The sequence below is a fragment of the Dromiciops gliroides genome, chromosome 3 (assembly GCF_019393635.1).
Source record: "Dromiciops gliroides isolate mDroGli1 chromosome 3, mDroGli1.pri, whole genome shotgun sequence".
Lineage (NCBI taxonomy): Eukaryota > Metazoa > Chordata > Mammalia > Microbiotheria > Microbiotheriidae > Dromiciops > Dromiciops gliroides.
Window position 1 is genome coordinate 586,712,694 of NC_057863.1, and position 17,672 is coordinate 586,730,365.

General features: G+C 40.4%; 1 protein-coding gene across 2 annotated transcripts in view; it reads right to left on the bottom strand.

Moving 5' to 3' along the window:
• CSMD2 (CUB and Sushi multiple domains 2) overlaps positions 1-17,672 on the bottom strand; it is a 1,007,742-nt gene that overhangs the window by 23,522 nt on the left and 966,548 nt on the right. Inside the window, exons 56-65 of one of the 2 annotated variants that reach the window (XM_043994712.1) lie at positions 17,298-17,471; positions 15,036-15,218; positions 12,669-12,845; positions 11,592-11,771; positions 9,865-10,038; positions 5,974-6,147; positions 5,552-5,625; positions 4,706-4,817; positions 4,124-4,303; positions 1,186-1,251 (exon numbers count right to left, since the gene is read on the bottom strand). In XM_043994712.1, coding sequence (XP_043850647.1) covers positions 1,186-1,251; positions 4,124-4,303; positions 4,706-4,817; positions 5,552-5,625; positions 5,974-6,147; positions 9,865-10,038; positions 11,592-11,771; positions 12,669-12,845; positions 15,036-15,218; positions 17,298-17,471 — 1,494 coding nt within the window. Of the gene's footprint in view, positions 1-1,185; positions 1,252-4,123; positions 4,304-4,705; positions 4,818-5,551; positions 5,626-5,973; positions 6,148-9,864; positions 10,039-11,591; positions 11,772-12,668; positions 12,846-15,035; positions 15,222-17,297; positions 17,472-17,672 lie in introns of both variants that reach the window. The other variant, XM_043994711.1, reaches the window with a different exon arrangement.

Sequence of the window (17,672 nt, forward strand, 5' to 3'; positions counted from 1 at the left end):
CTCCTCTCACTTCCTATAGCACTTACTGCCTACTGCCTATGTAATCTTCCTTGGGTATCACTCAGATCACATGTCTTTGCTCCTCATAACCTTCAGTGACTCCCCACTGCCTGTGGAATAAACTCCATACATTTATAAAATCTGGCTCCCAAAAAACTTTCCTGTCATATTTCATTCAATTAATTCCTTTCCATGTAGTATATGCCCTAACTGAATTAGACCCATCTATTCCTCATTCTTATCCTGTCCTCTCTATCCATGCCTCTGTATATGCTACTCATTCACAGCCACTTCCAACTCTACCTAATTCTTCCTCTCATTCTTCAAGGTCCAACACAGACCTCCTCCATGAAGCTTTCCATAAAAACCATAGCTGCAAGTGACCTTTCTCACCTCAAATTTCTCACTGCAGGGCCTCTCCTTTACCGTTATCACATTCTGCCTCATGTCTGCCCATGTCTTGTGTTGTATGTGGGAATATTTTACACTTCATATCAGGTGGTAAGGTTTTTGAGGACAGAGACTGTGTCCTATTTCATTTTCATATCAGTGCCTAACACAGAACTGAGTACACCACAGGCTCAATAAGATTGTTAAGATGAATCTTAAAAGAGCAGCGCTGGGTGTCAGCTTAATAGGCTTGTGCAGTAATACCTTCTTAACTTGGTCTCTGTGTCCAGTTTTAGATTAAGAGATTTGAAGATCAGGTGTGGGGAAGCAGAAGAAGGAAAAAAATGTGTTGAATGGACACTCAAGTATATACAAACAATATTGATCTGCTCCTATACAAGTGTCCAACTATGATGTTATTTTTCACTGCCTAAGCATAGTCTGGACAGAGGAGGAGATGTCAACTGGACTCAAAAGGGGCAAGGAGGAGTGTGTTGGGATAAGATTCCCCAAAGCAGAATTAAGGGCAAGGCCCTGAACTCTGAGACAGATGAACGACCCACCCCAATTCCATTTACAACTGGGAGACTTCAGGAGTCTAGAATCTGTATTGGAATGAAGACAACTCAGAATCCTATACTCTTCTTTGGCTAGCTAGTTAGCTTGGTTTGGATGGATCTCAGTTTCACACTAAATTCTATCTAAAACTATAATCTAGCACAGTGATTTGTAATTAATAGGCATTGAAAGTTTTGGATTGGATTTGATATAGCGATAGTTGTAGGAGATACATACCTGAAGCTTTGGTAATGGGTGGCTCCCGGGGAGTGCTAATGGGCCTTCCACTGGGCCGAACCTCCGCTGAACAAGAAAATCAAGAGAGCATCATAGCGGGGCTTTAGTCATCCTGTGCTCTCTCCAGACAAAGAACATTGTCATCATATATAAGAATATTCCCCAAACTCCCTCAGTCCTTAATTAACATGTTAGAGCTCCACTATACAAGAATTTCTCCCCAAACCCTTCTTTGGTTTACTTAATATTTCCAGTCTATGCTACTTCTCAGGGTATATGATTTCTAATTTACTGTTTAAAGTAAGAAACTTTTGTTCATCTTAAAATGACTACTTTCCAGCTATAAAGTAAAGGTGGGCTTCTTTACTCAAGACTATGCAAGGAAGGTTGTACAGGAATTATTTCCATTTTCACAATCAGGAAACTGAGACTAAGAGAGGTGACATAACTTTTTTCTTTCTTTCTTTCTTTCTTTTTTTTTTCTTTTTTTGCGAGGGGCAATGGGGGTTAAGTGACCCGCCCAGGGTCACACAGCCAGCAAGTGTCAAGTGTCTGAGGCCGGATCTGAACTCAGGTACTCCTGAATCCAGGGCCGGTGCTCCATCCACTGCACCATCTAGCTGCCCCTCTTTCTTTTCTTTTTCTTTTTTTTTTTTTGTGAGGCAATTGGGTTTGTGACTTGTCCAGGGTTACACAGCTAGTAAGTATCAAGTGTCTGAGGCTGGATTTGAACTCAGGTCCTCCTGAACCCAGGGCCAGTGCTCTATCCACTGCACTACCTAGCTGCCCCACTGACATAACTTCTTTGCAAATTATGATAACCTAAGCCACTGAGTGCTTCATCAAAGACTTGAATCCAGGTTTCCCAAATGTAAACCCATTATTCTTTCTACTTCACCATCCCTGAGTGTACAGAGGTTTATCTTCTTCCCTGTTAGCCTTCTTCTATCAAGACTTGAAGGCCTCATTTTTAATGTACATAAAGAAGAATTAAGGAAACATGCTCCATTGATAGAAAAGCCTTATATCTCTCCGTGTGCCTCTTAGAGGGGATATTAGAGCAGCAAGAACGGGTCTGACTCTTTCCAAACATTACATGCCCAAAAGCCTTTTCATTTTGCCTTGTCTCTAGAAATGACCAAATCCCCATCGCCTGTTCAAAGAATACTGTCTTTTACAGTAAAATTTTATAGGAATAGAGATCTTCCAAATCTGAGCCAGCCTGGATTTGCAAGCAAAAACTGTTTCCCTGGAAATCTTTTGGGAGAGGGTGGATGGTCACTGGCCTCAGGCAATTTCAGGGTAGTGTTATACAGAGATAAGAAGCTCAGAGTCAACAAAATAGACTGGCTCCGATGGTAGGGTTTGGAACTAGAAGAAACCTTAGAGATCATCTAGTCTCATCCCTCATTTGATAGATAATAGAACTGAGGCCCAGAGAGAGGAATGACTTGCTAAAGGTCACATCATTAGCAAAAACTGGCATTCATTCCAAGTTCCCTGACTCCAAATCCTATGTTCTTTCCACTACATCAAAGAAAGAATATAGTGGCCTCTATTTATGCCAAAAAGACCATATTTCTGACCAGCCACTGTAGGTTATGAAGAAGGATGTAAAGAATCAGGATTCAGATTGGTAGCAAACAACGCAGCCCTCACTTTTTGTGAGTGCCTAAGGATTGATGAATTAATCAAACATTCATTATTTACTACATGCTAGACACTGTGCAAGGTGAAAAAGAAATGAAACAATTCCTACTCACAGGAAATTTATGTTCTAATGGTAGAGACAACCTGCATGTATGTCACTATAGACAGCATAAATGTAAAGTGAATAAAAACAAATATATTCAAAGTAATTAAATTCAAATTATTTTAGGAGGGAGAAAACTGTAAAGGGGTAAATCAGCAAAGGCTTCCTATAGAAGATGGTACCTGAGCTTCATCTTAAAGAAAGAAATTCTATGAAGTGGGGAGAAAGTGGGGTGGGGAGGGGAGAGGAGAGTGGAAGGTACTAAAGACGGCCAGTTGCAAAGGAATAGACACAGAAAATGGAATGTTGTGTATGAGGAAAGGGGAGATCAGTTTTGTTGGCTCCCAGGGTAGGGAGGAGTAATATCTAGTGGGACTGGAAAGGTGGGTTGGGGTCAGGTTGTGTATGGCTTTAAAAGTTAAACAGAATTTGTATCTTATCCTACAGACAATAATCAGCCCTTTAACTATGTTGAGTAGAGAAGTTATAAAGTCATATATCTGCACTTAAGGAAAAACCTATTGACTACAATGAATAGGTTGGACCAGAGTGGGGAGAGACTTGAGGCAGGAACATCAATTAGGAGACTGTTGCAATAATCTAGTCGTGAGGTTATGAGGGCCTAAACTAAGCTGGTATCTGTGTGAGTAAAGAGGAATCTTGTAGAAGAGATGATGTGGAGGTAGAAATGGTAAGATTTGCCAACAAAGTGACTAAGTTGAATGTGCTCAGGAGAGTGAGAAGTTAAACTTTGTCAGAAATACAGGAGTCTGAAATAGGAGAGGTGTTGGGGGTAAAATTAATGCATTCAGTTTTGGATATGTTGAGTTTGAGATGTCTCTAGGACATCCAGTTTGCAGTCAAATAGATAATTGGTGATGCATTAATAGGGGCTAGATATATACATTTGTTAATTTGTAAACTTCATCTGCATAGAGGTAACAGTTAAACCTGTTAGAGCTGATGAGAATACCAGGCCAGTGAAGATGAAAACACCCTCAACTTGGGGAGGGGGATATGATATGATGAACTAACAAAGAAAACCAAGAAAGGGGAGGAGTAGAGTCAGGTAGGAAGAGAACAGGAGGAAAGTACCACAAAAACCCAGAGAGAAGAGTCTGTGAGGAGGGAGAGGGTGGGTAGCAGTGTTAAATGCAGCAGATAGGTAGTGAAGGATAGGCTCACCCAGGCAGATAGGTGGTTTCCCTGTCCAGCTGCCATCAGCTTTGCAAGTACGGTGTTCAGAGCCGCCTTTCAGAGAGAAACCCGACTGGCAGGAGTAGATCAGTGTGTAGCCCATGGAAGGCAAATCCAGAGCACCCACATTGGCATGTGTAGGTGTCTCTGGCTGCTTACAGTGATGTGCTGGAAGAGAGGAAAGAGACCATAAGGACCTGCATTTCATCAAGTCTGTGGAGGTTCCTTCATCCATTTCCTTGCTCTAAGGTTTCTCCTTCCCAGAAAGGTAGGATTTTTTCTGTATGTTAAATTTCTCCAGGAAGTCAATCCCATTTCTTCCCTTGGACATTTGCTTTGGTGACAAGTGGCCTTTACTTACTATAAGGCAAAGTAGGTATTTTTAAAGTAGTCTAAGACCATTATACTATGAACACTTTTACTAAGGGGAAAAGAAGCAATTGTGGCCTCATTCCCTAAACCCTTTCTTAAAAGACCTAACTCCTGGTAGCTATTATTTCACCATGTCATCAATAAGCTCTTCCTGGTTTGTAAACAAAGTTTCTTGTGATGTAGTTTAAGACTACTTACGGACACAGTCTGGTGGAGTTCCACTCCAAGTAAGGTTGGGGAGGCAGGTTCTAGTGGTAGAGCCTTGCAACAAGTAACCTTTTTGACAACGGTAAATCACTAGACTTCCAACCTGGGATAAGAACCAAGTCCCTCATTAGCAACCTCCAATAGGCCTTCCCCTCTTATGTTCACTACTCCCATCAGCACTCCTCTACCTGAGCCCTCCACTAGCCTTCAAGTACCTGCTCATTATCATCATCTCTCCATCTGTTCTGTCATCCCTCTCCATCTATACTATACCCTCATCACTAACCCTTTCTATATACTACCTATCCATTTGTCCCCATGATTATCACTTTTTATCTATCTCCCATCACCATATTCCATCTGTTCTTTAATCATCAACCTTTCCTCTCCCATCATCATCATCTTCTTCCATCTATTGCATCGTCATCCTATCTTTTCAATATCAACTCTTCAACTATTTTCCCATTACTATTTTCACTATGACCTCCATCATTACCCTCCATCTTCCCTCCTTTATCTAAGTTTCATCTATCACCCATGTTCAACCCTCCATCTGGCTTCCTCATCACTGTTCTTTACCTCTTTCCCCATTATCACCATCTATTCAGTTTCTTGGCCTCATTACCCAATGTCACTTCGAACTGGTTTAAAAACCACTCTCTTGCCCTTCTCCATCAATTTCCAGTAGGCAGCTGAAAACTAATTACCCCAATTCCTAAAGTTCCATCTAATCCCTAATCCTAAGCTATTGTTGTCTCTAAACAACATCACCCTTAGTAGTGGTAAATGGAACATGAGGAAGGAGTTGATCAAGTCAGTACTTATTCTCACAGTTACCTGGTAGCCTTGGGAGTTGTTCTGCATTCCAAACTGAGGTACACCAGGGTCTGCACACATGGTAAGAGTTGGATCTGGGTTATAGAAATATAGAAACAATCCACATGAAGAACTTGGAAGATTTCCTCTCCCCCACTTGACAAAATAGCCATTTCAAAGAAATATGTAGAGCTACTGACTTCCTCACCTTTTTTACTTCTCCCTGTCAATTCTATATTCCCAATATCATTTTAGCTATGCCCATTTCATTCTCTCTTCAGAGAGGTCAAAGGAGAATTATTCCTCTAAATATTAAGGCCCCCAAATGGTCAACTGAAATCCTTACTTAGGGTTTCATACAACACTTGTGAGACAACTTTGTCTAAAACTTAGACTTACCATTTCATTTGCCAGAGCAGTATGGTGCTAGAACATCCTCTTACCTATGCAGCTGGGCTGGGTGCCACTCCATGTCCCATCTGATTGACAGAACCTTCTTGATGAGCCCACTAGCACTAGAGGGGGTGGGCAAGAGTATGAAACAGATGACCTGTAAGAGAATCCTCGGTCCTCTCTCCTTCCATAGGGTGGGACACCAGGATCTCCACAGAACACAGCTAAAGAACCAAAGAGAGAGAAGAATTCTATGGTTACTCTCTAGAAGCTAGGTAGCTCAGTGGATAGAGCACTGGGCCCTGGGTCAGAAAGACTTGAGTTCAAATCAGACTCTTATTAGCTGTGTGACCCTAGGCAGGTCACTTAACTTCTATTTACCTTAATCCACTGAAGAAGGAAATGGTAAACTATTCCAGTATCTTTGTCAATAAAACCCCATGGACAGTATTGTAGTGTTATGGTTCACAGGATCAAAAGACTTGGACATGACTAAATGATTGAACAACTCTCCAGAAACCAGATAGCTATTCTAACAGCCTCATGTAGGGGCAGCTAGGTGGCGCAGTGGATAGAGCACTGGCCCTGGAGTCAGGAGGAACTGAGTTCAAATGCAGCCTCAGACACTTAACAATTACTAGCTGTGTGACCCTGGGCAAGTCACTTAACCCCAATTGCCTCACCAAAAAAACCCCAAAAAACTAACAGCTTCATGTTAATTTCCTTGTACACTGCCTCTAGACACCTCACCAGTGTGAAAGGTCTGGGAAGCACCATGCTCATTCTTTCTGCCAATTACTATTCGATTAATTCCCTATTAATGTCCTGGTATGGAAGACCAACAGACAACTTGGTTTTACATGCTTCTTTTCTTCCCAGCACTTAATTTCACAATGCATTTTTAATTAACAAGATCATAGGATATTATCTTAAACAGGAAAGAACTTTACTATATCAGGGCTGGAGGAAGATATCAATCTCCCAGCTTACATGGAAAAGATGATAGCAATTACTGGGCTGCAGTATGAACCTAAAAGCCAAAGGCAACAAACAGAATAGGTTTTTCTGTTGAATAAAAATGGCCTATTTCTACAGTCTCTTTCAGATCTAATATCATGTTCCAAAAGTCCCTTCTAACTCTAGCATTCTATAAGAAGTCAAAGAAAGAGAGTAAGTTCCAAGATGTAAAGTAGGAGTTTGGTCATTAAGAACTATTTCCCTGGGAACATGCAGAACAGTAGTAACACACACCTCTTAGGCTGCTCTGGTCAAATGCCATGGTTAGTGATCAACCTAGAGATTCCTGGACCTGATCCATTTGGTACATCTCCAGATACAAAAAAGTGGTCACAAGTTAGATTTGGCATTCAACCATATTGGGCAGTGAGTTTGCCTCAGCCCTACACATATACTTTTTTTCTTTTTGTTTTAAACATTTGTATTATTTGTGTCACAATTATTTCATCCTTAATAGAGGGTAACCCTTTCCCTTCTCCCCCCACAGCAACAAAAACAAAAGTATTTCTCACAGAAATGTTATCTTGGCATGACCGACAGTCAGGCTACGGCAGGACAAAATTGTACGTAGCTTTATTTAAATTATTGCTCATATAAAAGAAAAACACGATTTCATGTTAAATATACAATTTACGGCTGTAGGACATTGGAGATACGGTTTACTGCAGAGCTGCGAAAAGAACTGGGGTGTGGGGCCTGCTGTCTGAAACACCTCCTCACTTTTCCCAACACTGTGTTCAGCAGAGGTTTTAGGCTTAATCCCAGATAAAGCTTTACTCAAGGCAAAGATGACAAAGACAAAGAATAAAAAGGACAAAAAGGAAATATTCAAAGTTTTAACTGCACAACCTATCTGTTTAAAAGTAACAGAAATTGTAGGCCAAAGGGCTGTAGGAAGATTTTCAGGTCCTACACCTAATGAAATTCATAGCAATGAATATAGCCACATAATTTCCTCAGGCACCCAACTGTATGAGTATAGTAATTGCCCTTAGAAAAGAACCCCATACTTTGTCTCTGTTCTAATTTTTTTTATAGTTCTGGAGTCTCCCCTCCATTGTGTTAAAATCTTTCTCCTCTTTTCTCACACAAGCATTTTAAGATGTTGACTAAGAATCTCCTCTGTATTGAGGTATTGGGATGCAGGGAAGGAGCAAACAACTCTGTTTACTTAATAGGTTTCAGGGATCAGTAAACTATGGCCTGTGGACTGTGGCATACCACCTGTTTTTGTATAGCTGTGAGCTAAGAATGGTTTTTACCTTTTTTGAACTAAAATGTTATTTTATTAAAAAGTTTGAAAAATCATTCTTGGCTTACATGCCATATAAAAAGAGGTAGTAGGCCAGATCTAGCCCATGGGCTATACATAGAATCCCAACTCCTAGGTTAGATAATCTTTGAGATTGCTTTCAAATAGTAGAATTTGTGATTCTAGTGTTAAATGATGGGTCCCAGCAGAGAAAGATTACAAAAAACTGAGTTGGAGGGGACTTAAAAGGTCATGTGACCCAAATCATATCTCAACAAAAATTCCTTCTAGGAAGAGGGGTAGTCATCAAGTCTTTAACTGAAGTCCTCCAGTGAGGGAGAATCCACTACTTCCTGAAGCAGCCCAATCCACTTTGGGATAGCTCTCATTGCGAAGAAATTTTTACCAACATCAATCTAAAATTGTCCTTTTGAAAATTAATTCATCCAAATAAGAGAAATGCTAATTAAAGCAACTCTGCCTCATATCCATCAGCATATCTAAGATGATAAAAATAGATAAAAAGGAAAATGATAAAATGTTTGAGGTGATATAAGAAAAAACATCATTAATGTAGTTATTGATGCTGTGAATTGGTTCACCATTTATTAAGTGGCTACTATGTGCCAGGCACCTTACCCCACTATCTCATTTCATCATCACAACAACCATGGCAGGCAGGTGCTATTACTGCCATTTTACAGTTGAGGAAACTGAGGAAAGCAGAGGTTAAGTGGCTTACTCAGGGTCATATAGCTAATAAATGTCTGAGATCAGGTCTGAGATCAGATCTGAACTCAAGTTTTCCTGATTCCAGGCCCAGCACTCTATCCACTATACCACAAAGTTACCATCAGACTGGAAACCAAGAGAGTGCCCATCAATTGGAGAATGGCTGAACAAATTGTGGTATATTAATGTAATAGAATATTATTATGCTATAAGAAATAATGATGGGTATGGTTTTCAGAGACATCTGGGAAGATTTTTATAAATCAATGTAGGATGAAATTAAGAAAACCAGCCCCTCATAAGAATAAACCCATCTCTTATAATATTCATTCTCTCATTAATTGTAATCAATCAGAGTTGATTTCTGCCTGTTGGAAATACCCACCCAAGTGTATTTAAAGTCTCAGTAGCCCTCAAAATTTGTCTTTGGTTTATGAGAGAAAGTCAACGATCATCATTGTATTAATTATTTGCTAGCTATAATTAATAAATTGATTATAAATTACCCAGAAATTATATCTCTTGGAATTTTCATTTATCACAAAAAGAAAATGAAGTGCGAATTATAAAAGGTGGCATTAATTGTTCCTAATCTTGTCTCCTGGGGATAAGAAGAATTAGTACAATTCCTCTTCTAGGTGGCAGCTCTTCAAATAGTTGAAGATAACTATTATATCTCTCATATGTTTTCTCTAGGCTAAAAATTTTCAGCTCCTTAACCAGTGCTCACATGACATGATCTCAAAGGCCCTTCACCACCCTCATCTTTCCTTGGACACTCTCCAACTCTTCGTTATCCTTCCAAAATTGTGCCTGGAACAGAACACCATGTTCTAGACATGGTCTGACCAGGACAGGGTTCAGTAGGAACATTACACCCCAAAGGAGATCACTTGGATTCTCTGTATAAAAGCACAATCCCACTCTGACACCAACTTACGGAAACACTGGGGCAGCTCTCCACTCCAGGAACCATTGCCTTCACAGGTGAGCACAGCAGGTAGGGAGAGCTGATAGCCCTCCAAGCAGGCATATGTCACGCTTGAGCCCCACATGAAATCAGACCCCACAATTTTCCCGTTAGGAACAGGTGGGGGTCCCTTGCACAGGATGGCTGCAAAGGAAACCAGAGGTCTAAGTTATATCTTGATGATTTCTCAGGGGAATCATACTCCATCAAAGTCCACTGACAACATGAGTAACTTTAGCTCTGCCTCTGGGGACTTATGCCCCTCTACTTTTAGGTAATCCCTGGTGTTACAGAGAACATAGGTCCCATCTTCAAAGATCCCAGTATGATCACACACACACACACACACACACACACACCTTAGCCTTAGAGATAAAAATCAGACTGGGATGCCTTCACATAGGCCTGGAAAGTTAATCTCAGAAAGTTAAGCTATAGAGCTGAGCATACAGAGATTCAGGCTGTTTCCTTCCAAGAAAGAAACAGCAGGATGGGATTCTTCCCTGGGTGTCTTTTCAGGACATTTTTTAAATTAATGTACAGCAACTGTTTGGTTGCCTTGTTAGTGAGAGAAAAGACTATATCTGGACTCTTCTCAGAGCCCTAAAGCCAGAGAGTGAGTCTGGTTTCAGGCCCTACAGCTTTGTTGCCCAAACCTCCCAGTAGGGGGCCGCCCATCACAGGAGGTTCTGAGGAGCTGAGGCTCCTGGGCCTTAGGCCCGAGCAGGGCCTGAAGAAGGGCCTGGGTTTTTGTGGGTTTCGGGCTGGGCTGGGAGTTCACCTTGATGTGCCTGGGGTGATCCCCACATGACTCAGAGCTCAAGCCCTGACTTGAGTTTTGTTTTGAAAGGTTTTGTTTACACAAGCACTGTTTAGTGGGCAATAGGGACATTCTTACTCCAGCATAGGGTTGGGGCCTGAGACCACAATCCGATTGGGTGGTAAATGGAGCAATCTGATTGGTCAAACCCCAAGTCAGGTTTTCTTTTTTGAAGAGTTATGTACGTTAACACAGCGTTGTTCTGAGGAGAAGCCGACACTCTTTCCCAGAATATGTTAAGACCCGGTACAGTAGTTTGTAGAACCTGACGGGTCAACTGGTACCACCCGACTAGTTTCTAGCACTGTTATTAGTTTACTTAGCACAATCTGATTGGTTGTTATTATTATGCTGTATGTTGATGGGGGGAAGTATGTTAATGAGGGGTAGTGAAATGCCTTAATGTGATTGGTCAGAGGGGACCTCTTGAGGAGTATAAATAGAGGTGAGGGACCTTACTTCAGTGCACTCTCCAACACATTCAGAAGAGTGCCCATCTTCTTGAAGATGAATAAAGCCTTCACTCACCACCTGCTGCCTGCTTGGAATTTTTGAACAGTGACCTGCTAGCAACACTAGGGCTGCTAACACTAGAGCTGTGCAACACTATGAGTGGTTAGCTGCGTTTCTAACATCAGGGTCAGGATACAAGTTAACAGAGATGATGATGATGACAATAGCTCACATTTGTACAACCTTTGGGTACAAACTATTTTACCTCAATTGACCTTTACAACTGCCCTGCATTCTCTTGGACCTCTTCCTTTCTTTTCTTCACAGAATAGATGGGGAACAAGCCTCAAGTTTACATCCTGTCCATCCCTCCACACCTCCTCCCCTGTCTACCCCATTTATACCTGAGGGCCTCAATTCTCACCTTTGCACACTGGCTTGGTACCATTCCACACCCGGTCTTTTGTGCATCTCAACAAAGATGCTCTGTCAGATTCCATCATATGCCCTGGGACACACTGGTATGTCACTGTCTTGTTATATGTGAAATCACTGCCGAGTCTGATTCCATTAGCTGGAATTCCAGGATCACCACAGTTTATAACTGGAAGGAAGAGATAAAAAATTGACCATTCCCCAAATCAACTGTCCACTCTTTTCCAGAGCTTGACTTCCACATATACAACAACACACATTCAGATATACATGTAGATGTGTGTGCACATGTGTCCAGATGTACATGAAATGGTAAAAGTCTGTGCATTCAGATATACACATATAAAACTGTCCAAACATACATCCAGCTGTACATATAAATTTATCCAGACATACACATATACAAGTCCAGTTGTATGCATCCAACCATATATCCAGACATATAGTACATATATCCAAATGTACACACACAGTCTAGTAAATGTACACACATCCAAATGCACACATAGCCATGTTCAGATATACATGAACATAATCTAGAGATACAGACCTCTAGACATACACGCACATACCCACGTCCTGATTTATACATATACTAGTTACACACAGTTCAGTACATATTCACACATCAAAATGTACATCTATATGTGTATGTACACACACATATACAAATATGCACACATGTGTACACACATGCATATATACAGACACTATATGTTCAGGTATTTGCTTATACTGTCCAGACCTACATGGTCCCAAGTACAGGTGTACATTTATAGAGGTACAGCTGTGGACATATATACTCTTGTACACATGTAGACATATACATACAGTATATGCTTGCATTTATGTACCTGTATACAGATGCATACCCGAATAGGTATATACTCTTACATACATATAGGTAAATATGTATAGCCACATACAGTATAGATGTATACATGTATAGATGTCCACTCATACACATATATGTGTGTACTATGGTAAACACATAGAGAAACATTGATATGTCAACACCCTGATGCTTGACCAACACCCTGCCCTTCCCTTCAACTATAGTGCTCACCTGTACACTCTGGGGAGCTCCCAGTCCAAGTGCCATTGACAGAACAGTGTCGACTGAGCAGGCCTGTGGCATAATAGCCTTCCCGACACTCATAAATGATTGAGCTTGAGAAAACCAAGCCATCATTAAACACAACCCGGGCATTGCTTGGTGTTCCTGGGTTTCCACAAGATAGCACTAGAAAGCCAAATGAGCAAAGTGATTCAATAAGTTTCACTCTCCACAGGGAGAGCCTGAGGAGCTCAGAACTGCCCACATATAGATGAAAATCTGATAGAGACAGACAAAAGGTATGTAGCCTCTCCTTCATCACCATTTTAGATCTCATCCTAGACTGATCTAGCAAGGGGTGAAGTGAGAAGAGAGAAGATATCAAACAATTGCAAACAATGGTTAGTAGAAGAGTGGGAAGGAAAGCTGAGTTCCACACGATGCCACTGGTTTGGAGCTGTGTGTTTGTATAGAGGTGACTATTTGCATACAAATGGGGTTGTCTGTTAAGTCAGGGACTGCTTATATATGTAAAGTATGGATACATTTCACAAGTATTCCTCAGGTACCTTCTCCATGCAAAAAAACTTGTGCTAGGATGAATGAGATTTATTCTTTGCTTTCAGGGTGTTTATAGTCAAATAAAAAGAGAGATAAGTTATATAGCCATAAAACTATATATCAATTATTGCCTTGTTTTCTATTTTGTTTGTGAAGTGTTACCTTTTCAAACAGACTGGAAGCTCTCTCTGGGCAATCAATCAGTCAAAAGACTTAAGCACTTATTATATGCCATTCATACATCAAAAATGGTTCTAGGGCTTAATAACATCTGTTGAATGATTGACTGCCTAATTGATTAGAAATGCCAGACTCTATCAAATATATGGTCTCTCCAGTACAGGAATCTACCTCTTTGAAAATTAGTTGTTCTCCATGCATGATACTGTTGGATTTAGATATGGAAGGGACCTCAAACATCACCTGATCCTACTTCATGTTATATAAGTAAACACTAAGGCCTAGAGAGGGAAAGGGCTTGCCTATGTTCACACTACCAGTAAGCAGCAAAGCCTGGACTCAAAGTTGAGGTCCTCAGACTCTCAATACAGTGCCCTTCCCACTATGCCATGCCTCAACTTACCTCAAAGATTAGAGGAGGCTCCAAATTTTCCCTTAAAAGCCTGTCATGATAATATGGAAACGTTTTGCATAACTTCACATGCATAACCTATGTAAAATTGCTTGCCTTCTCAATGAGGGGGTGGGGAAGGAGGGAGAGAATTTGGAACTCAACATTTTTAAAACATATGTTAAAAATTGTTTTAACATGTAATTGGGGAAAAAGAAAATACTAAATAATTTTTAATTTAAAAAAACCTGTTGTGGACCTCTGTCAGTTAGAAATTTGTTTCTTCAAGCCATTTTCAATCTATACTATTTCCTAGAATTCCCAGAATGTCCATATATAATTTAAAACATAATGTGCATGTATGTATATGTGTGTGCATAAACACACACATATAAATATACACACAGAGTAATCAATTTGTGTTTTTTGTTGGTTTTTTTTGCTTTGAAACACCAGTCCACCACACACCTGGTCCCATCAAAGGAAAAGCAAAGCCCCAAAGCATTTGGAGTAGTAATATTTGCAAGCTTCAATACTGTCAATTTAATAGTATTTTTGTGGTTCATTGCTTCTATTACCAATGGGTGCTTTTTCATTATAGGTTTTATCTAGATATACTAGTCATCAAGAAGTAGCTAGATGATGCCGTGGCTAGAGTGCCATGCCTGTAGTCTGGAGGATCTGAGTTTAACTCCAGCCTCAGACACTTACTAGCTTAAGCAAGTCACTTAATTGCCATTTGCCTCATTTTCCTCATCTGGAAATTAAGGATAATGAGCATACCAACCTCCCAGGGTTGTTGTGAGGATCAAATGAGATAACAATGTAAAGCACTTAGCACAGTGCCTCAGGGCACATAGTAAGCATGATATCAGTGTTAGCTATTGTTATTACTATTTCCAATTTCGACTAAGTGAGGAAGATCGATTGAGTCCCAATATGAGGAGGATCCTTAGGTGATGAGGACAGGGATAAATTTAGGGTATATAAATTTGATCACCTCAGGCCTCAGTACAGAGTTTGATTCTAGAAAACTTCCCTCAATACTAGAAACATTGGTTGAGAGGGGGGGGGGTGAGAAGAGAGATAAGAGCACTTTCAAATATTCTGCTCAATATTCATCTTGCTTTTTTATTCTTTGATCAAAGTTCTACACGAGTAATGAATTTAACTGGACAATTTTGAGAAAGGGAATGGAGGAGGTGGGAGAGAGCAGGTAATAGGAAGAAAACTCCATGCATTACCTTCACACTCAGGCTGGGTACCACTCCATGAGCCATTGATATGGCAAGTCCTCTCTGATGACCCTCGGAGCACATAGCCAGGTTCACAGCTGAATCGCATCAGACTTCCAATAACAAACTCATCTCCCAGACGGATGCCATGAGGTGGGATGCCTGGATCCCCACAGATTCCCACACTGCTACCTGCTGGTCAGAATCAAACAAATCCACTGTATTAATGTGGTATAAGGAATAGAAGATGGTGGAAATGAGAAGTAGGAAAGTTAATTGCTGGGATTATGGCTAAAGATAAGAAGCCATGTGAACTACTACATTCTGGGAGTATCTCCTTTAAAAATCTGGCTGTGTTAGATGACCTCATATTATTCCAAAATAATTCCGTAACTGCCTTTTGGTTAATGTTGGCTTATGTCTACCACAGAGGCCAGGTAGAAATCAGACAGAAACATTTACAGTCATTGGGAACAACCCAGCTATTTGTAACACCATATAAAAAGGCTATAAAAAGGGAAAGTAAGCAGGAGAACTTCATGAGTCTAAAACTAGACTAACCTTTTAAAGGCAAAATGTAGCTTCAGGGACTTTAAAATATAAGGGTTTTTAGGTCATTTAGGTAAAAGTTCTAATATTTTAATGTCTTCTTTCTAGGATTCACTCTGACCAAAGAAAGAACTTAAATCTAGCCAAAAGAGCATCTCTCTTTAGGATCTTTCACCAATTGTTATAAAAAGTCAGTGAGTAGCCACATCTCTTCCTCTTCTTGCTTCTAACACTTAGGTATATTTAGCAGCATTCATTCAATTGCTAGACATTCAGTGAATACTTAGTACACTGTGGGGAATACTGAGAAGAATAAAGGCAATCCAAAGGCTTAAATTCATGACTGAGGGACAGAAGATGATAAAAAGACATCACAGAATTCTGGAGTTGGAAGGGACTTCAGAGGGCATAAATAACTGATATTCATAGTATTTTAAAGTTTGCAAAGTGCCTTAAATCCCTTGTTTTTGAGCCGCACAATAACCCTGTAAGTTATAGGGCTATTACAGGTATTTCTATTACTATTTTGCAGATAAGGAAATTGAAACTTCAAGGAGCTGAGTGGCTTGCCCAGGCTCATGTGGTGCCACTGAGACTTACAGGCAGATCTTCCTAACTCTAAATCCAACATTTCATTTATTAAGCCACCCTACCTTTTTAAGAGTCAAAGCAAATGGTAAGGAAGGCCTGAACTCTGGGGGTAGGAGTAGAAATGGAAAGCGAGAGCTTTGAGATATCTTGGAGATAGAATGAATAGGAATTGATGACTGACTCAATATAGATGCTGAGAAAGTAGTAACAGCTTCTCTGAGGTTGTGATCACTGTCAGTGAAGGAAGCCTTTGAAAATTATTGTGGCCAAAGAATTTATCATCCTATAAAATGATGGGGTTGGACCAGTTAAGTTACCTTCTAATTCTCTATCTATGATCCTACAAGTAGCCAAAGTCATGGAGAAGAGGGATTGGACTCTGTTTGGACCCAGAGAGCAGAAAGGGTTTGAAGGAGCTTAATGGACAAATAGGGGGAAACTTTGGGAGGCAGATTTTAGCAATAATATATGGAAGGCTTTGTTCCTTGTCCCAGCATAAATACCCTTGGGTGAGATAACATTTTAAGCCACTTATACCTGAGTTTGAATGAATTTATCAAATCTTTTCCTGGAAGTGAGGTATGATAGATAAGTAGTGATAAGTGAAATGTATGAACAAAGTTCTTTATGGGAGCTTCATTTCTCACCTCAATGATGGTGGAATGGTCTTAGTCTATGAATGACCTATAAAGCATTCTGTGTTCCTTCCACTTAGTTCTCCAAAATTCCTGTTCTATAAAATAAATACCAGGCTCACCTCCTCCATTATGCTTCAACCCCTTTGTATCATATAGCCCACAGAAGCCAGGCCAATTTGAGGAAAGAGAGAAAGGAGACCAGACAGAAAGGAAGGCATAAAAATGATAAGAGGGGGAAAGGGTGGGTATCAGAAACCCAATGCCTGGATTAGACAGAGACTCCTGAGTGAATGAAATAGAACTCTGAACTTTCAAGTTCTGGAGAAGACCAGAAAATGTGACAAGTAGCAATACAATCTGGGTGAAATAAGTCTTCCAAATGGTTTTAATGGGCTTTGAGGTCCTCTTTCCCTCTGCTTCACCCAAGCTTTGCATGAGGCCAGTAAAAAGTAACTGTTTCACTCTTCCCAGACTACTATCCCTATGATCACACCTGAGCAATGTGGTAGAGAGCCACTCCAGTGTCCATCCAGCTGGCACATTCGAGTGGCATTGCCAATCAAAGTTCTCTTGCCCGTGCAGCTGTAACGCACAACTGATCCCACAGTGTAGCTGTCCCCTGAGATCTGGGAATGGGGTGGAGAGCCAGGATGACCACAGGAGACCACTGGAAGAGGTAAAAAAAATAAAGAATGTAGTAACCCTAAATAACCATGGCATTTGTAATGATTAAAGGGACCAAATCCAGGTTTCCCAAAGAAAGGAATATAAAATTCTTATAAATATTTGGGGGAAATGTTATTTCAACATACACAACACATATCGATATATTTTTCTTTTTCCTAGGTTGGTCTGAAGTTTTTGATCA